The sequence below is a fragment of the Saimiri boliviensis genome, chromosome 1 (assembly GCF_048565385.1).
Source record: "Saimiri boliviensis isolate mSaiBol1 chromosome 1, mSaiBol1.pri, whole genome shotgun sequence".
NCBI classification, from domain to species: domain Eukaryota; kingdom Metazoa; phylum Chordata; class Mammalia; order Primates; family Cebidae; genus Saimiri; species Saimiri boliviensis.
The window spans coordinates 87,479,687-87,501,283 of record NC_133449.1 but is presented as its reverse complement, the minus strand read 5'-3'; the positions used below and the strand labels follow the sequence as shown (position 1 = coordinate 87,501,283).

Below are 21,597 nucleotides of genomic sequence, written 5' to 3'. Positions count from 1 at the left end.
GTAGCAGCAGTAGCTGCTCAGGGAAGAGCAAACACATAGGGAGAGGGGCAAAGGATCCCCAGCTGAACCAAGTCTGAAAGGTGACTGGTCCTGCAACAAAGAGGTGGAAAACGGATATTAAAAAAGTGTCCACAACTTTCACTCGCTTTCTAAATGCGTGCATTTTACACTGGGGGAGAAGAGAAATTGGGTGTGGGGAACGACTCTCAAAAACAGACTGATGTTTTATTTTTTGGCAATTCGGGGAATCTGGAATCGACATTTATCTGAAAATTAGAGGAATCTGGCCTTATGCTGCTGGTGACTCTGGAGAAGAAAGCTGCCAATTAAGGCTTTCCTCTACACTCTGCTCTTTACAAAGGGACAGGGCATTAGGAGAACAGTTTCTCTTAGCTCTAACTTCTCCTTTTCCAGGCAGACCTCCTGGCTTAGCTCAGCCAGCATGGACTGACTTGCCCTTCCTGGAAAGCATTAGATACCGAAGACAGAGGAAGTAAGACCTCCCTTATTCCAATAGCCTTCAGACACGATCCTCAGGGAATGGGTATGTGTAGTCAAACCTCTCTCTGTTCCATTTAGAAAAGAACTCAGCCTAATTACCAAGAAAAAGACATACATTTATGTGCAGAATGGATGGAAGGGGAATGGTGTCCAGAGGTCCCCTCCATGCCTGGGAAGTGCTGGCCCGCATTAGAGGGGGTGTCTCGGTTGCCCTCCTGTCTTCTCCAATTAAGGGAAGGCGTAGGGGCAAAAGTAATTGGCCTCCTGTTGAGTGAGTCCCAGGACTGCTTGATTGTCATTGCAGTCTGTGCACACTTTGGTGGAATGTGTGGGCTGGAATCTCTCCCTCCCCCGCCCCGGGCCAGGGAAGATGGGCAGGAGGTGGGGCAGTATATCCAGCACAGACAAAAGGTTCTGCATAGCCCTCTTCTCTCTGGTGCTCAGGTCCCATAGCTGAGCGCGGCGCCCCATCCGGCCACTGAGTGACCTTCTGGCGAGTGACGCCCCTTTCCCGCGGGGCCCAGCCGCGCGGCCCGGGACGGTCTTTTAGTAGGTGCCCACATCTCTCTCCCAGCACCTCGACCAGGAACGCCCCTCCCACCCCTCACCACCAACACCCGCGACGCCTTCCCCCATCCCCTTTCTATTGTCTTCAAAGAGATAAGTGGCTCGCACCAAACACACCCAAATGCACCTCCCTTTTGTCGAGCTCCCGTTTCTCTGAGCCAAAGGGGCCCAGGAGTGAGTGAAGGGTAGAAAGGGGGGCGCGAGGGGGTAACCCGCGAGAACTTGGCATCGCAGACCCACCGTGTCCTCCTCGCAAGGATGCCGGTGACCTGTAGATTGCAATAGGCACTGAATGATGCTTGCTGCTGCCATGGAAATGGTGGATGTGGTGCGTTCCCAAACTGGACGCCCCCCACGCCACTCCTAGGAGGCCGCTGAGGGTGAGCGGGACTATCCAAAGCAGGGCCAGGCGCCCCCCTGCGCCACCGCCGCCGCTGCCGCCCCCGGGCGAGCCTAGCTCGGCGCCGCACCGGAGCATCCTCTGGTACATGGCGGGGTGCCCGCCGAGGGACAGCCGCCGCGGGAGGCAAAGTTTGGGGCGCGGGGAGAGGAGAGGGCGCAGGGGAGCGGGCGGCGCGGGGTGGGCTGAGGGGCCGGCCGCCTCACCGCGCCAGGGCACCCATCCTCTCCCTCCTTCGGACAGTCTTCTCGGGGTCCTGGAGTCCGCCGTGCCTTGCACCCCAAACAATCCGAAACATAGCCGAGGCGAATGCAGCTGGAGAGGGGCTTGTCCGGAAAGGCAATCCCGGGAACAGCAAGCGCGGAGCGGGTGGTTGCCCCCAGATTTCCAGGGCTCCAGGTTCTCAAGAGATACTCCCAAAGAGTTTCGGGCGAGAGTGCGTGCCGGCGGGTGGAGAACCCAGAAATTGTTTAAACCTCCTCCCGGAGGGTCCTCACTTCTACATGACAGCCATCCGCCGCGAATCCACTAGGTAAATCCATTTAGCTTTGTGTGCGGGGACTAGGGAGGCCACTTCGCCGGCCCAACCTCCTTTCAAGACAGAAGCTGGCCCCATGGAATCCAGGCGCCCCTTGCCTCCATTCAGCCCCGGCCGGCTCGCCCGCTAGCGCCAGCCTCCCCCGGGCAGCGCGCGGAGCAGCGGCGCGCATCGCCTGCTCCCGAGGCAATCTCCGCGTCCGCCGCCTCCTGACACTTACGCCCGGCGAGGGGTTCAGAGGGAAGAGTGCGCCCTTCTGAAGGAAGCGGGAATCGAAAGGGGGAAAGACAGCTGAGAGGAGGAAGATGCAGACGAAGGAGTGAGGGAGAAAAACAGAAAAAGGAAAAGAAAAAAAAAAAAAAAGAAAGAAAGAAAAGAAAAAGCCACACACGCGGGTGAAGCAAGGGGCTCTATGCAAATCTGCAGTCTCCAAACAGCAAATCACTGAAGCTCGGATGCAATGCAGAGGACGAGCCTATGTAACGAGGGAGGCTGGTCTAGCTTCCCACGAAAATCGCCCTGCTTTGCCTCTCCCTTGCATTCTCCACGCATCAAAGAGACACGTGCAAGGCGAAACGGGAACACCTACAAAGCAAGTCTCCCTCCCCCAGGTGATCCCTCCATCTGAACTACAATGGCAAATGGCACCCTTCCCCTGCCCAATGGTTTAGATGTAACCAGTGTCTTTAGAGCTCTTAAAAGGGAGAGAATTCGGCTCTTTTTATTGGACCAAACTTGTTCTACCAGGTGTTTAAACCTAATCTGCTAAACATGGCTTGACACCTTGTACTCAAGCATCAGTTGTGATGATCTGTTAATTGCATATATTACTTATAACAAGGAGTCTTCCTCCCACTACCATATTATATCTCATGCAAGGCAGTGGAAGTTCAGGGGACCAAAACTCACAGGGAGGAAAAAGGATGCATTAATTTGGCAGCTGTAAAAGAAGCAGACAGTGGAAGAATGGGAAGAGAGGAAGAGAAGGGCCAGGAGAAAAACAGCAAAAAGGCAGAAAAGAAAGAAATGGCATCAGTATAACTGCTTGTATTTCAGTAAATATTTTAGGAATATTTCAGAACTTCCAAGATCTCTGCAGAATCCCCGCTGTGATGATCATTGTTAAGGGTGGAACTCCGCCTTTCTCTCATCCTGTCTTATAAAGAAAATAGTGTCAGGAAATGAAAATTCCTAAATCTAGTGCTCCCAAGGAAAGGAGGACATTTATATCCTGTTGATGAAATACAGCATCTTTACTGAAAGCTGTGTGTCCTAAATGAAAGACCAGCGAAGGCCAGTATACGTTTAAGAGTAGAAATCTAGCAATACAAGTGGACTTGGCAAGGAGGACCAGAGACACTGGATGCTGGTGATGAAGATTTGGGACTGTGATTAAAACATTTCCCTGGTTTCCAAAAGATGATAAAAATCCATGACATGTCTATTGGCTGGACATTTTTTTGTCTTTATTTCTATTTAAAGACAAAAGAAAGCAACTTTGAACAGGCATGATTTTCTCACTAGCTTCTCACCATATACATAATTGTTACCAACAAATATAAAGTCTAGTATTTAAGAAAACATGTAATTCTGGGAAGATTTGATTCAAATCAGCTACGAACCCAAGCGGCTATTTAGACTCCTATATTACTTCCTAGTCCAAAGATTCAACCATGTGACTCTGATGCCCACCATATAAATAGTGTTCAATGGCCCCCAAAATCACACCTGTAGCAATTACACCTCTCACATTCCTGTCAAAAGTTTACTTGATTACATTAAAAGAAAATTCTTCAGTAGCATATCAATTGTAACAGCTCAGTCTTTTATCTATTTAAATATGCCATGTCCCCAACCTTCCACAGCTGCTCAAAGACCAGCAGACATGAAATCTATCATTTTCCACTGTGAACTGTTTCTGCCCTTGTCCCCAGTCACTTCTTATTCATTCTGTTATTTTGCAACATATATATTTTAATTCACTAACAAGAGTCGTGATTATTCATTTTAAAAATATCAAGTAGAGCTTCAAAAAGAAAAGGAAAATCATCCACACAGTATGTTTTCAGGACCACAGGTCCATATTCTGAATCTGACATTTCAGCGTTTTAGCATGGAAAGAGCACTGGATTAGGAGTTAGGAAATCTGTGGTGCATTTTTGATGCCACCATTTACTGGTTATATCACATTAGTTACTTAGTCTATCCCTGAGGCACTGTGGCTTCCTTTATAAAATAGTCATGTTTCTATCTTTCCTAACAATCCCTCAGGGTAGAAAGGATATCACATAATATTGAATGTTGGTGTTTTTTAAAATATATCAAATGTTGCCTGCAATAAAGGCATTATGTCTCTTCTCTCATATAGGTCTAATATATTCAGGCTAATCAGCATGCACAATACATTCAACTGCCTTCCATCTAAAAGATACGTAGAGCATTGCATTGTTCTCCAATACCCTCATATATTGTGTTAATCTGTCATTCCCTCCCCAAATAAATGGTGGATTCCTAAAGGGGAGATCAGAGTCAAGTCTTCATTCCTACTCCCTCTAGTGTCCAGCATATGTGAAACATATCTAGTCTCAGTGCTTACAGTGAATTCTCAGTATTCACAGTAGCTGTGGCAAATAAAGTCACTGTGAATACTGAATTAGCAAATACCGAACCATCGCTTCTATGGGGAAATATAGGGTTAGGTTCCTGCAAACCGATGATCACATTTTCATCATGGAATCAATCCATTACCTTGTTTTATGTCTTTCTGAATGATAATGATACCTTATTTAATACATAATATTGATTCATTAACATTGAACTCATGACCAGCAGCATTCTAACTCGTGCCTGAAAGAAGCATATCTAATATGTATTTTCTCCATAATGCACATCACACATCTTTCTTGCATTTAGGAAGATTAGACAGCCCTGTAGCATTAGGTTTGAGGGCCGTTTTAAACAGCAAGTCAGCAAAATAAAGCACAAAGATGTGGTGTTAAAAGACAGAAAACAGGGCCCTTGTTTATAGCATGAGAGCTGAAACAAGAAGGAGGTGAATAGTCTTGTTCAACTGCAGCCAGGAACATGTGTATTGGCAACATAAATGTTTTGCCATTCTCTGCAAGTTTGCTAAGGATAACCAAAGTGCCACAGGTTGCAAGTAAGTAACAAGGATCAACTGTATTTGTTATTCTCTTGATTGCTAGGAATGGATAGAACTGGGACTTGGAGAGTGATTTATATAAAGTAAAGCCATAGAAATAGAATAAATATAGAAGATGGTGAATAACTTTCCCAAGAGCATTCGATGAGGAAGATACTACTCCCCACACCCACTGCCTGTCTTATATTGTCTGGGGCCCTGGGAGATAAAGGCAGTGTTAGAGAAAGGATAGGCCAGAGGTCTTAGTTTTACTGGAGCCTCAAGAGCTGAAGAGAAAATATTTATGGCTGCCTCAAAGGAAGAAATTGTAGTTGTCATCTTCCAGGCCGATGTCTAGGGCACCTTTGCAATACTTAGGAGGTTCTAGGGTGGATGCCGTGATACGGATGCAGCAATATTTGTTATAAATGATTGTAATTTTGTGGAACAAGGAGCAAGTCTCTGTCTAAATAGTGTAGAAAAAGTATTGTGGGCAAAAATGTGACTAATCTGGATGAAGCAAGTAAAGCTTGTATGTACCCACTGATTTGTGTCTCTTCAGCTAGTCAGTCTTTGTGCTTGCAATTTTGTTATCTAAGGGAAACTGAGGCAGCATCTCACCAATTGTTCTCAGGTGATTCAAGAAGTGGTGGGAGGAAACACGGTTTTTGGCTAACTGTAATTTATTCTAAAAAAATTCAGCATAGACAGTGTCATGTAAGTGTTTCTTAAGGCTGTCTGTACCCAGGAAGTGTCAGTGTCTTTATCAGGAATTTATGCTCTAACATCTTAGTCAGAACTGCAGAAGACAGAGGTGGCTTGTAGAAGCCTTGGGCTACCATCATCTCTAATTATGATGTGGCTGTGCTCAAAGTTATAGTATCTGTTGAAAATAAGTTATTAATGGTGAAATTAAGGGCTTGTTCATTGGTCCAATGAAAGTTGGGAAGAATTTATCCTTGGTGAAATCATTAATAGGCAAGATATGTGAATTAACTAAATTTTACCTGGACACACCTCACTTCTATGTAAATAAAGCATGTGACTCTAAGAGGCCTTTCACCCTTTACTATGAGGAATGGTTCCATAATCATAGCAATAAGAACTAACACTTATTTCTAGCACACTACTCTGAGTGATTTAAATGAATTAACTCACATAATCATTACAAAATGATATGAGGTAGCTACTATTGTTGATCCCTAACAGTTCTTAGTCACTTAATTCTCATAGATGATGAGGTGGATGCTGCCATTGAAAACTGTCATATTTGCTTCAGGAAAACCTTTTTTTTTTTTTGCAAGATATTTTTTCAGGTACCTAAAAGAATGAAGAGCTTGAACTTCACCAAGCTTCTAGAATAGGCTATAAAACTTTGTGCCTACTCATCAATAAATGTCTGTATCTGTAGCAGAAGTTGGTGTGGGTCTTGCATTCATTATGAGCTGTACTTGTGTGAACTCTTGGAAATGTGGTTAACACTCACTTGCCTCCAACAACCATGGCTACTGAGGTCTACCAAAAAGAACCTAAGGGCTGTGTGTGCTAAGCTGTTCTAAGTCCATTCACAGCTGATGATTTATCATGAACAAGAATACAGGTAGCCTAAGTTGAGCAACAGTTAAGAAATGAGAGATGGATTTGAAAGCTGAGAGGAAAATACAAAAGAGAGACAGTAGAGGAGAGTGAATGGAAGAGGGAGTTTCTGGAGAAATGGGAAAGGACAGGCCATTTCAAGTTATTTCTTCATATTGCAAAAATCAACCTTTTTGTCTCAAGAAACAGGATGGTTGTCAGGCAGGCACTTTCAACCTTTTCATGTTTTCCTTAAGCTTAATTGGAAACCCTTACAGCTCAGTATTAAGCTTTTTAAACAGAAAAGTAGACGCTAAAAGCAGCAGAGGGGAAGTATATTAAAACCCACAGGCAGCACTAATATTTTAAAAATTAAAAATGAGAAGAGTGTCAGTCTTGCATTTTGCATTTCTACCAGTGTCAGCATAAGGAAAAGACAGGCAGACCCCACATATACATCTACCTACTTTTCTGAGTTGGAACTGAGAGTTAGAAAAGAGGGGCCAACTCAGAAGACGGTTTGTTCTGGAGAGTTATAAAGATAAATCTCTGATCTGGTTACCCCTCTGGGTTATCGCAGGACCCTAAGAATAAGACCACAAAAGGAGAGTAAGAGCATTGAGAATTAAAAAAAAAAAAAATGCCGGGCTCAAAGCACCTCTAGAGATTCATTGTCTTTTTATTATTCAAATGATAAACCTGTATTACAGAAAAGTAAGGTTTATTTACGAAGTGTTTACTTGTCTTGAAGAACGCTTTCATCTCCAACCACCGATAGTCCAGTCATAGATACAGGTTGGTGAATTCAGTCAACTTAGTTATTATCTAGCTCCTCCCAATGATATAACAAATCAGAGGGAGTGCTGGGGATCAAGATGAGCCAATATGGTACTCAAGGCCCTCCAACTGAATTAAAGCCTGGATGTGCAGTTTGACTTATAAACATGACTAGATTTGTTCATGTCAAGATAAATCATGTTTAGGTCTGAAATATTCTATAATCTCTATCCTGTCTTTCATCGTATTTTTTAAAAAATTTCATTTCTGCTGTCTTGCATAAAACCCAGTGCTTAAGTACCAAGTTAGGGTCATCCGGATTTCATGATAACTGTATGTTCAAGTGTTGCAGGCACCACAGGGGCATCAACCAATCATATGCCATATTTTAATCACTGTCAGCTTATATAGTTTGGAGAATTGTTTCAACTAATTTCTTTTGGTGACCAACTCTTCCTAGGCTCATGCTCTTTCAGTTTGAATGTGTTCATAACACAGCATGGCAACATGAGGCTGGAGTGCCTGACTATGAGTGCGAATCCAAACTTCATTGTTTTTATTCATGTGACATTGGGTTTAAGGGCTCCTTGTCCCAGTTTCCTCATCTGGGAAAGGATTATAACGCTACATATAATGAAACTCTAACCATTTCTAAACTGTATTAAGTACGCAATAAATATAAATTATTATTCTTTATTCATGTGTACTTATTTTAGCTTATTTATTCTTTATTCACAGGAACTTTATGCCAAAGACATAAAGATAATGAGCTGCAATGTGGTTTTTAATTTGGCCATATTCTAAAGTCTTCCCACTCAGTCTACAGTCAAGCTGAGCCACTTCTTTATTTATTACCATAGCCTCTGTTTCTCTACCTCTGTGTTGCTCCAACTTTAGTGTGCATAGGAGACACACTAGAGGGGCTAGAAAGGCTGTTAAATAACATATTGCTTTGCCTTTGATCCTCCTAATCTTTGGAGGACCTTGATAATTTGCATTTCTAACAAGTTCCCAGGTGATGCTGAAGCTGTCGGTCTAGGGGAATGACTTTGAGAACCACTGCTCTGAATGTTGAGATCCTTCACTCAGGTTTTATTAACTAATACATGGAGAGCTTTCTCATTACGTTCCTTACCAATTATCTCACCTCCTCTTAGCTGATCCAGCGTAACTGCAGCCAGATCAGTGTTCCCTAAGCATAGATAATAATGCTGTTCCCAGTTCTCTTCTTTAAAGCATTCTTTAAAAACTTCAGGATGTCTATTATATAAACCTATTTGTTCTCATCTCACACCATGTAACTATAAATTCTCTTTACTATAGTTAGAAAAATATATTCTATTTTCCTTCTCATATTTTGTATTTGAGATTTTTTTTTTATTGCTTTGCCAGTGGCTATGGGCAGGAACTCAGACACTACACTAGGGTTCTATGTTTGGTTCTACTAACTTGCTAGCTATGTGGCCTTGGGCAGGTTACTTAAACTCAATTTTTCCATCTGTAAAAACAAAGTTAATTGTAGGGTTTTTGTGAGGATTAAATGAGTTGACAAATTTAAAGCATTTAAAATAGAATAAAGCCTAGTCTATCTATCTATCTATTTATCTATCTATCTATCTACAGATATAGATCTCTATATAGAGATCTACATAACTATAGATAGGTACACATACACATGATATGCATGTGATACGCACATAATATATACATGATAGATATGTACAGATAGATAGATAGATAGATAGATAGATAGATAGACATACTAGCTTTTGCTGTTAGTTTCTGAAATGAGTCATTTTTTCCCTTCTTTTATGGCAGGAAGAACATAAATCAGAATTTATGATAATATTGATTTCCGTATAAAATCTAATACTGTTCCTCCAAATAGTTACCATAACAAAACTAAACTAAACTAAACTAAACAACAACAAAAATTAAAAGTCCCTCCCAGGTCCTGGCATATCAGGCCTCCAGTCCAACCAGCATCAGCTACAGGAAAGATCAATGCCATGAACTGACAACCTGGGATCTGTCTGCCTGCATTCCAAGACACTGTCTGTCATACACATCTATCACTGCAGAAAGGAAAGTGAGATTCTTGCGAACAATGAGAAGTGGAAAGACAATTATAAGGCAAGTTAGGGTGATATTAAGACTACACCATTATTTCCAAATTCTCTAGTAAACACAGATACTCAACCCAGGAATCAGAAATCATGTACCATGTGTTTAATTTTTTGAATGTCCAAGCACTCAGAGCATAAACCAATTTGATCTATCTTTGCAAATATGTGTTCTGGAGCATATATTACCATTTGAATGCACTGGAAGGAATTTAATCATGCAATTCAAATTGAATCTCTCTCTGGGATCTATAATCCCCACCCAATTCAGAAATTCAGGAGATACATGTATACTTGTTAGATTACACATTTTGTTAGCGATATTTTGATGTTAATACTATAGATGAGTTGGTATGACTATTCTACTATCAAGATCTTTTTACCAGATAAAATTAAAGTGCTTTAGCACATTATATTAAGCCCTTTAAAATATGCCTCCATGCCTCTTATTTTACCTCCATTTCAACATCTGTCATTTTCCCCAAAACACCCCAGGCTCCAGCCACATGAACTTCTCACTCTTACTTAAAACACACTGCATGCTTTTCATTGCTGTTGTTTTTACTTTGTCATAGCCCATGCTACTCTTTCTATAAAACTATCTTTTCTGCTTCCTTCCTCTCTTAGGATTGCATTCACTGTTCTATCAAATGTTAATACATATTTCACCACTGGAAAAATTTCTGAACTCTGTCATTTTTTTATTTTATTTTATTTATTTATTTATTTATTTTTTGCTGTTTTCTCAAGTGCAGAATATCACAAATACCTAAAAAAAAAAAAAAAAAAAAAACAGCCAGGATATGTAACAGTGTATTCACATTCCTATTGTGTGGAATAAATGAAGAAAGTACCAAAGCAACTGATTAAGTCTATCACCATATATAGTAGTTTAAAATCACCAAAACCAACAGAGAAATGAAACAAATCCTCTTCAATTTATCTTTGCAGGTTTATTATCTAAAACATATACGAAGTTTAGGCTTAATTTTAATTTGAATGCTAAGTAAGCTGGTTATAAAGAATAATGGAATTTATTGTCATATTTTTCTACTCATGTTATAAACAGATGTCTTTCTTTTCTATACTTCATAAAAAGAAAAGAATGTACCGCCAAGCTAAGATGCTTGCTGCCAAGTTGAATTGCAGAACAAACATGTATAGCCAACTTATAAATTCTTGACTACAGGGTTTTGTAATGGAAATACTGTCACCAGTTTCACTATAACTATTCAAATAATATTACTATAGCAAAACTTATCATCTAATATATTTGTTCTCGGATGGATGAAGGAAGACTAGCTATAAGAGTTGGAAAAACTTTCAGTAGCTTAATTCAAATTGCACAATTATTCCAATAGTTCAACTCTCTTAGAATATTTATTTTAAAATAAGAAGTATATGTTCCAAAACATTTATTCTTAAAGGATATGAAATTTTTTGATATCTGTATGAGAAATATATGACCTCTAAGGCATTTTGAGAAATTATTAATCAAGGTTGCTTTTTTAAAACTGTCTTCTTTTCCTTTAGTAAAAGAATTACTTTCCGTCACATTTTTTCTATTCTGTTGCTGAGATGATTCCCACAGAGAACTGTGTGTTTATCTTGACAGGTGTTAGTAGATCTGCAGACCTCCGTGGAATTGTTCCTGGTTGCGTTCAAGTACAGTAGAAAACATTACGCCTGCAAAGTAATGAACTTACCTTATTGCATTCTAAATAAAATAAACCACACAGCAAGTGGAATTAATCTACTAATGTCTTCCTAATGAAGCTTTCATTAGACATATGGTGTGGTCGTCAATATTTAACATGTGACGGGTATTAAAACAAAGTATATCTGATGATTTTTAAAAATTATACTTGATGATTGCTTCTTATGTTATTTTAAAATGAACTAGCTTACCTTCAGATTGCTTTAGACAACTAATCAAAAAGATACAAGAAAATATCTAGACTTAAGAATTTTTTTAATCAAATAGAAGAAACAGATGTCTCACTACCAATGCCCTTAAATAATGAAAACTGGGCCAGGTGCTCAGGCCTGAAATCCCAGCACTTTGGAAGGTAGAGGTGGAAGAATCACTGGAGACTACAAGTTTGAGACCAAATTGAGCAACATAAGGAGACTCCATCTCTATAAATAATTTAAAAATTAGGCAGGCATGGTAGTATATACATATGATGCTCCAGCCTGGGTGACAGAGAGAGCCCATCTCTACATAAATAAATAAATAATGCATATTTTTATTTATTTATGTGCTATCCTCATATTGAAGGAAGGAGCAAATTTCCAATTTCCTGTGCAATGTAAAATTTCATGCATTAATAAAAGTTAGAAGGCAAATATTAAGAATGCAATTGTTTTAGCCCAATTTACAGTGGTTTGCTTTAAAAGTAGCAAACAATGGATTCCCAGGGAAGACGGCCAAATAGGAACAGCTCCGGTCTGCGGCTCCCAGGAAGACCAATGCAGAAGGCAGGTGATTTCTGCATCTGTAACTGAGGTACCCAGCTCATCTCACTGGGACTGGTTAAACAGTGGGTGCAGCCCATGAAGGGCAAGCCCCGGGGTAGGGTGGGTTGTCACCTCACCCAGGAAGCACAAGGGGTCAGGGAACTCCCTCCTCTAGCCGAGGGAAGCCATGAGGGACTGTGCTGTGATGGACAGTGCATTCCAGTCCAGATACTACACTTTTCCCATGGTCTTTGCAATCCATAGACCAGGAGATTTCCTTTGGTGCCTACACCACCAGGGCCCTGGGTTTCAAGCTCAAAACTAGGTGGCTGTTTGGGCAGACGGTGAGCTAGCCATAGGAGTTTTCTTTTGTACCCCAGGGGCTCCTGAACAGCCAACAAGACAGAACTGTTCACTCCCTTGGAATGGGGGCTAAAGCCAGGGAGCCAAGTGGTCTTGCTCAGAAAATCCCATCCCGATGGAGCCCAGGAAACTAAGATCTCCTGGCTTGAAATTCTCTCTGCCAGCACAGCAGTCTGAAGTCAACCTGGGATACTCAAGCTTGATGTGGTGAGGGCGTCTGCCATTACTGAAGCTTGAGTAGGCAGTTTTCCCTTCACAGTGTAAATAAAGCCACTGGGAAGTTCGAACTGGGAAGAACCCACCACAGTGAAACCAAGACCCTGTAGCCAGACTACTTCTCTAGATTCCTTCTCTCTGGGCAGGTCATCTCTGAAAGAAAGGCAGCAGCCTCAGTCAAGGGCTTATAGATAAAACTCTCATCTCCCTGGGACAGAGCACCTGGGGGAATAAGCAGCTGTCGGCACAGCTTCAGCAGGTTTAAACATTCCTGCCTGCCAACTCTGAAGTGAGCAGCAGAACTCCCAGCTCAGCTCTCAAACTTTGCTAAGGGACAGACTGCCTCCTCAAATGGGTCCCTGACCCTCATGCCTCCTAACAGGGAGACATTTCTCAGCAGGGTTTGACAGACACCTCATACAGGAGAGCACCAGCTGGTATCTGGCAGGTGCCCCCCTGGGACGAAGCTTTCAGAGGTAGGTAGCAATCTTTTGTGTTCTGCAGTCTCCACTGGTGATACCCAGGCAAACAGGGTCTGGAGTGGACCTCCAGGAAACTCCAGTAGACCAGCAGAGGGGCCTGACTGTTAGAAGGAAACTAACAAACAGAAAGGAATAGCATCAACATCAACAAAAAGGGTGACCATGCAACAACTCCATCCAAAGGTCACCAACAGCAGAGATCAAAGGTAAATAAATCCACAAAGATGAGGAAAAACCAGCACAAAAAGGGATTAAAATTCCAAAAACTAGAATGCCTCTTCTCTTCCAAAGGATCACAGCTCCTTGCCAGCAAGGGAACCAAACTGGATGGAGAATGAGTTTGATGAATTGACAGAAGGCTTCAGAGATGGGTAGTAACAAATGCCTCTGAGCTAAAGGAGCATGTTTGAACCAATGCAAGGAAGCTAAGAACCTTGAACACTGATAAAAGGTTAGAGGAATTGTTAATAAGAATAACCAGTTTAGAGAGCAATATAAATGACCTGATGGAGCTAAAAAAAAAAAAAAAAAAGCAAAACTTCATGAAGCATACACAACTATTAACACCCAAATTGATCAAGTGGAAGAAAGGATATCAGAGATTGAAGAATATGAAATAAAGCATGATGACAATATTAGAGAAAAAAAGAATGAAAAGGAATAAATAGAGCCTCGAGAAATATGGGACTATGTGAAAAGATCAAACCTATGTTTGATTGGTATACCTCAAAGTGACAGGGAGAATGAAACCCAGTTGGAAAACGTTCTTCAGGATATTATCCAGGAGAACGTCCCCAACCTAGCAAGACAGGCCAACATTCAAATTCAAGAAATACAGAGAACATCACAAAGGTGCTCCTTGAGAAGAGCAACTCCAAGACACAAAATCGTCAGGTTCACCAAGTCTGAAATGAAAGAATAAATGTTAAGGGCTGACAGAGAGAAAGGTCAAGATACCCACAAAGGGAAGCCCATCAGACCAACAGCAGATCTCTCTGCAGAAATCCTACAGACTAGAAGAGAGTGGGGACCAACATTCAACTTTCTTAAAGAAAATAATTTTCAACCCAGAATTTCATATCCAGCCAAACTAAGCTTCATAAGTGAAGGAGAAATAAAAATCCTTTACAGACAAGCTAATACTGAGGAATTTTGTTCCCAACAGGCCTGCTTTACAAGAGCCCCTGAAAGAAGCACTAAATGTGGAAAGGAAAAATCAGTACCAGCCACTGCAAACACAACCTAAAATGTGCAGATCATCAACACTATCAAGAAACTGCATCAATGAATAGGCACAATAACCAGCTAGCATCATAATGACAGAATCAAACTCACACATAACAATATTAATCTTAAATGTAAGTGGGCTAGATGCCCCAGTTAAATGGCATAGGCTGGAAAATTGGATAGTCAAGACCCATCAGTGTGTTGTATTCAGGAGACCCACCTCATGTGCAAAGTCACACACAGGCTCCAAATAAAGGGATGGAGGAAGATTTACCAAGCAAATGGAAAGTAAAAGAAAGCATGGTTTGCAATCCTAGTCTCTGATAAAACAGACTTTAAACAAACAAAGATCAAAAAAGACAAAGGAGGGCATTATGTAATGTAAAGGGATCAATGCAACAAGAAGAGTTAACTATCCTAAATATATATGAAGCCAATACAAGAGCACCTAGATTCATAAAGCAAGCTCTTAGAGAACTTCAAAGAGATTAGACCCCCCACACAATAATAGTGGGAGACTTTAACACCACACTGTCAATGTTAGATCAATGAGACAGAAAATTAACAAAGATATTCAGGACTTGAACTCAGCTTTGGACCAAGCAGACCTAATAGAACTCTACAGAACTCGCCACCCCAAATCAGCAGCATATACATTTGGCTCAGCACCACATAGCACTTATTCTAAGACAGACCACATAATTGGAAATAAAACACTCCTCAATAAATGCAAAATGATGGAAATCATAAAAAAGAGTCTCCCCGGCCACCGTGCAATCAAATTCGAACTTAGCATTAAGAAACTCATTCAAAACCACACAACTACATGAAAACTGAACAACCAGCTCCTGAAGGACTACTAGGTAAATAACAAAATTGAGGCAGAAATAAATAAGTTATTTGAAACCAATGAGAACAAAGACACAACGTACCAAAAGCTCTGGGACACAGAGAGTATAGAGGGAAATTTACAGCATTAAATGGCCACAAGAGAAATGAGGAAAGATCTAAAATTGACACTGTAATGTCAAAATTAAAAGAACTAGAGAAGCAAGGACAAACACATTCAAAACCAGCAGAAGACAAAAAATTAAGTAAGATCAGAGCAGAACTGAAGGAGGCAAAGACACAAAAAACGTTTCAAAAAATCAAGGCATGCAGAAGCTGGCTTTTTGAAAAGATTAACAAAATTGATAGACCAATAGCCAGACTAAGAAAGAAGAAAATATAGAAGAATCAAATAGTCAAAATTAAAAAATGATAAGGGGGATCTCACCACTGATTCCAAAGAAATACAAAGTACCTTCACAGAATACCATAAACAACTCTATGCAAAGAAACTAGAATATCTAGAAGAAATGGATAAACTCCTGGACACACACACCCTCCCAACAGTATACCAGGAAGCTGTGGAATCCCTGAATAGACCAATAACAAGTTCTGAAATTAAGGCAGTAATTAATAGCCTACCAACCAAAAAAGCCCAGGACCAGACAGATTCACAGCCAAATTCTACCAGAGATACAAAGAGGAGCTGGTACCATTCCTTCTGAAACTATTCAAAACAACAGAAAAAGAGGGATTCCTCCCTAACTCATTTTAGAAGGCCAGCATCATCCTGATACCAAAACCTGGCAGGACACAACAAAGAAAATTTCAGCCAATATCCCTGATAAACATTGATGCAAACATACTCAATAAAATTCTGGCAAACTGAATTCCAGCACATTTAAAAGCTTATCCACCATGATCAAGTTGGCTTCATCCCTGGGATGCAAGGCTGGTTCAACCTATGCCAGTCAATAAATGTAATCCATCACATACACAGCACCAATGACAAAAACCACATGATTGTCTCAATAGATGCAGAAAATGCCTTTGATAAAATTCAACCCTCCTCCATGCTAAAAGCACTCAATAAACTAGGTATTGATGGAACATATCTCAACATGATAAGAGCTATTTAAGACAGACTCACAGCCAATATCATACTGAAGGGGAAAAAGCTGGAAGCATTCTATTTGAAAACCAGCAGAAGACAAGAATAGCCTCTCTTACCACTCCAGTTTAACATAATATAGGAAGTTCTGGCCAGGGCAATCAGGCAAGAAAAAGAAAGCACATTCAAACAGGAAGAGAAGAAGTCAAATTATCTCTGTTTCCAGATAACAGGATTGTATATTTAGAAAAACCCATCGTCTCAGCCCCAAAACACTTTAAGCTGACAAGCAACTTCAGCCAAGTCTCAGGATACAAAATCAATGTGCAAAAATCACAAGCATTCCTATACACCAATAATAGAGAAACGGAGGGTCAAATCATGAGCAAACTCCCATTCACAATTGCTACAAAGAAAACAAAATATCTAGGAATACAACTTACAAGGGATTTGAAGGACCTCTTCAAGGAGAACTACAAACCACTGCTCAAGGAAATAAAAGAGGACATAAACAAATGGAAAAATGTTTCATGCTCATTTATGGGAAGACTCCATATTATGAAAATGGCCATACTGCCCTAAGTAATTTATAGATTCAATACTATCCCCATCAAGCTAACATGGAATTTGTTCACAGAATTAGAAAAATCTATTTTAAATTTCATATAAAACCAAAAAAGAGCTCACACAGCCAAGAGAATCCTAAGCAAAAAGAACAAAGCTGGAGGCATCATGCCACCTGACTTCAAACTATACTACAAGGCTACAGTAACCAAAAAAACATCGTACTCATACTGAAACAGCTATATAGACCACTGGCACAGAACAGAGCCCTCAGAAATAACACCACACATCTATAACTACCTGATCTTTGACAGACCTGACAAACACAAGCAATGGCGAAAGCATTCCCTTTTTAATAAATGGTGTTGGGGAAAACTGGCTAGCCACATGCAGAAAACTGAAACTGGACCCTTTCTTATACCTGATACAAAAATTAACTGAAGATGGATTAAAGATTAAACGTAAGACCTAAAACCCATAAAATATCTGAAAGAAAACCTAGGCAATATCATTCAGGACATAGACACAGGCAAAGACTTCATGACTAAAACACCAAAAGCAATGGCAATAAAACCCAAAATTGACAAATGGGATCTAATTAAACTAAAGAGCTTCTGCACAGCAAAAGAAACTAGATGAGATTTAACAGGGAACCTACAGAATGGGAGAAAAGTTTTTGCCATCTATTCATCTGACAAAAGGCTAATATCCAGAATCTATGAGGACCTTAAACAAATTTACAAGAAAAAAACAAACGCCATCAAAAAGTGGGCAAAAGATATGAACAGACACTTTTTAAAAACAGACATTTATGTTACCAACAAACATATGAAAAAAAAAGCTCATCATTACTGGTCATTAGAGAAATGCAAATCAAACCATGATGAGATACCATCTCATGCCAGTAAGAATGGCAATTATTAAAAAGTTATGAAACAACAGATCCTAGAGAGGATGTAGAGAAATAGGAACGCTTTTACATTGTAGGTGGGAGTGTAATTCATTTCAACCATTGTGGAATACAGTGTGGCAATTCCTCAAGGGTCTGGAACTAGAAATACCATTTGACCCAGCAATCCCATTACTGGGTACATACCCAAAATATTATAAATCATTCTAATATAAAGACACATGCATATGTATGTTTATTGAAGCACTATTCACAATAGCAAACACTTGGAACCAACCCAAATGCCCATCAATGTTAGACTGGATAAAGAAAATGTGGCACATAGACACCATGGAATACTATGCAGCCATAAAAAAGAATGAGTTCTTGCCCTTTGCAGGTACACGGATGAAGCTGGAAACTATCATTCTAAGCAAACTAATACAGCAAGAGAAAACCAAACACTGCATGTTCTCACTCATAAGTGGGAGTTCAACAATGAGATCATATGGGTACATAAAGGGAAACATCACACACCAGGCCCTGTAGCGGGGTGGGGAGCAAGGGGAGGGACAGCATTAGGACAAATACCTAATGCAGATGACATGTTGATGGGTGCAGCAAATCACCATGGCACATGCATACCTATGTAACAAAGCTGCACATTCTGCACATGTATCCCAGAACTTAAAGGAGATATATATATATATATATATATATATATATATATATATATATATATATATATGTTTAAAGCAGCAAACAGCAGCTTCAATTGTGATTAAAACTATATACTTTAACAGATAGTGGAAGATCAACTGCAAACAAACCAAATCAGTATCTTTTCACATTGGCAATACTTTGATTTAGCATTTGTTGAAGATAAAATTCAAAGCATCTCACAGAAAACCTGCCTCCTTCAGAAAAATCACCAGTTTTGGAGCACGTGTGATCTTCTTCCAGCTAATATTTACAGTAGCATATTAAAAAACTACAAATAAGTCACATCTTCATTTCTATACTCTCTGCCAAATTCTTAATTTCCTATTTTAGATTCCCTTGTCAATTCTTTCCTGCTTCGCTCCTATGTAATCACAGTTGCCCAGTTGAGACCTGATGATCTTATCAGTCATGCATTTTACTATTATTATTTAAATGTACTCATTTCAACTATTATTTACTGCCAAGTTTGCAGAGGGAAGAAAACAGACATGGTAAAAGAAGAGAAAAGGTAAGTCTTTTGTCTTTTGGCAGTAGCAGCCAGAAACAGTATGAAAGCAATGGATCATGAAGAAAAGCAATTTCCTACTTGAGGGATTAGATAGTACCCTCTTTTGTACTGTTAAATCAAAGTTTTAGTTATTTTTCCAAGTAATACTGATTTTTTTTCAATTTACATAAATATTCTCTAGAGAAACTGCAAGAAACCCCCAAACACATACCCTCTCAGCCAATCAATAGAAAAGATAAGAAAACTGAAAAAACTAAAAGAAAAAACAAACTTCCTTTATGTTGTACTGCTTTGAGCAAGCCTTTACACAACATGGCAAAAAATTAAACTGCCACACAAGCAAAAGATAATTAGCTTAACATGGAAGAGTTTGAGCTGATACATAAGGCTTTTTTTCAGGAAAAACATACGTGATTTTTATTTTGAAGCAGTTCACTTTTGCTAGCATTAGAAAATTGAAACTAGGTAAATTTCATCAAATGTTTGCTTTAACGTTTAGGTTCACATTGGTATTAACCACTGCTATCAGTTGGTTAATAAATTCAGATTTGAGAAAATTTGTAACAGAAAACTGCTCGGAGATATCATGTGAAAATCCTAATCAATTTGAAATGCATACACAATCATGGAGGAATAAAACCTACTCTTAAATAATAAAGGCAAATAGTTACATGTATAAAATGTGAGGAAGGAAAACCATAAGCCTATTTTCATAGTTCATTTTTAAAGGTTTATGGCTTATATGAGGCATGTTTAAGAAAGTTGCAAATTTTCTATAGTCAATGATTTTTATGCCATATAATTAACAACACAAAGTCTCCATAGCTAAAAATAGGCTTTTGATAAAACCTTATAATTTATTTTAGCTTATTTTTCAGTTCCCCAGTTTTATCTGTCTTAAAACCCTTTACACTGTTGACAGATACCAGAGGTAACAGTAGGTGATTCGGGGACAAATTTCTTGCTATTATTTTAGTTGCCTTTTCTTTCACTTTGTCAAAATACTGATGCTGATAAGTCATTGTTTAACTCATCCTATACAGACCTTAAGAACAAGCAAATAGGTATATTAACATAGCAGACATTTCCTGCTTTACATATAGCTGGAGTAATATTTTCTAAATCTGGTGGAACAATCTATTGTACACACTAAAAATTTTTTACAAAAATGAAATTGAATAAGGAACTATGCAGGGAAATCAAATTAGAAGAGTATAATAATAATAGGTCAGTTGGGTAAATAAAGTTTGAATATACTGGGTTTTCTGGGATGGAGATTTTTTTTAATCTAGAATTGGATTTGCTGACAGGTTAGAGAATGGAAAATGTATTGAGATTTCCCAGATTAAAAAATATATATATAATATATATATATTTTTTAATCTGGGAAATCTCAATACATTTTCCATTCTCTAACCTGTCAGCAAATCCATTATATATATATATATATATATATATATATATATATATATAAAATGAAAATAATATATATATATATAAAATGAAATAATTTGTAATGAGACTCAGATCCAGGACTAAATAATTCAATAGTCTCCTATGACTTTCTAGGTAGTATCTATATGGAAACACCAAAATTCATTTTAAAAATAAGTGACTGTTCAATTGTAGTATTTTTGGAGCAGCCCTGTCCTTGGCTCACTAGATCAGGCTATCAACCTAGACAAGCTGCTGTGACAGAATAATTCTAGATTAGTATTCAATATCCAGTCTGCCTTCTCCCTGTCAAACAGAACCATTTGAAAGGATGAAGGGGGAGAGCACAGAGTAGCAATATGTCCCACTAAAACGACTTGCTTTCCAAAACATCCCTACAGTGAGGGCGCCCTTGTGACCCAGGCGCCCTTGTGACCCAGTTAATCTTGAAGAAATGTAAATTGAATTTACATGATTAAGAAAATATTTTTTAAGGTAGATTTTGGTAGTCTGCCCCCCACCTTTTTTTTTTTTTTTTTTTTTTTTTTTTTTTTTTTTTTTTTACTATAAAACCTTATACCTGTTGCTCCAAATGCGGAATTAATGCCCACGGTCAATACCAGTTTTGAGATCATGAAGTCAAAATTACCACTAAGGATGAAGAATAAAGAAGACAGAAGGTGTTTAAATGTTTCATGTCTCCTTACAGGAGTTACAACAGCCATATGTTACCTAACTCTGGACTTCTTATTCAATTTGAAAAATAAATTATCAGTTTAATGTTATATAAGTCAGGTTTCCAGGTTTTGGAAGCTAAATACATGCCTAATGGATATCTCTATTTTCTTGAACAGATGATTACTTAGATGGGTAAGTCAGCCAGCTGAGACCCCCCAAGCATCTGGGAGAGACCTTTATCATTAAGGAAAGTAGAGAACATATGATTTGCTTTGGATTTCTTCAGATCCACATGCATTTTAGCAAAGTTAAGGTACTTTTTTTTTTAATTACAGAAGCCCATTATAAATAATAATTCAAGGGGAAAAAAGGCTACCCACATCTCCTGAACAAAAGAAAATGCCACTGAGTAAATAATACTATGGAACTAAAGAAATGCACCTATTTCCCCCTTCTTAAACAGCCATGAAAAAGGTAGAGAATATTCATTT

The 21,597-nt window shown here is 39.3% G+C and overlaps 1 protein-coding gene across 32 annotated transcripts in view; it reads right to left on the bottom strand.

Moving 5' to 3' along the window:
• NRXN1 (neurexin 1) overlaps positions 1-21,597 on the bottom strand; it is a 1,157,741-nt gene that overhangs the window by 454,592 nt on the left and 681,552 nt on the right. For 3 of the 32 annotated variants that reach the window (XM_039478498.2, XM_010333606.3, XM_039478492.2), the window contains exon 1: positions 1,309-18,432. The exons of 28 other annotated variants lie outside the window; for them this stretch is intronic. In XM_039478498.2, coding sequence (XP_039334432.1) covers positions 1,309-1,558 — 250 coding nt within the window. In that variant the 5' untranslated portion in view covers positions 1,559-18,432. Of the gene's footprint in view, positions 1-1,308; positions 18,433-21,597 lie in introns of those variants that run through there. One more of the 32 variants, XM_039478497.2, reaches the window with a different exon arrangement.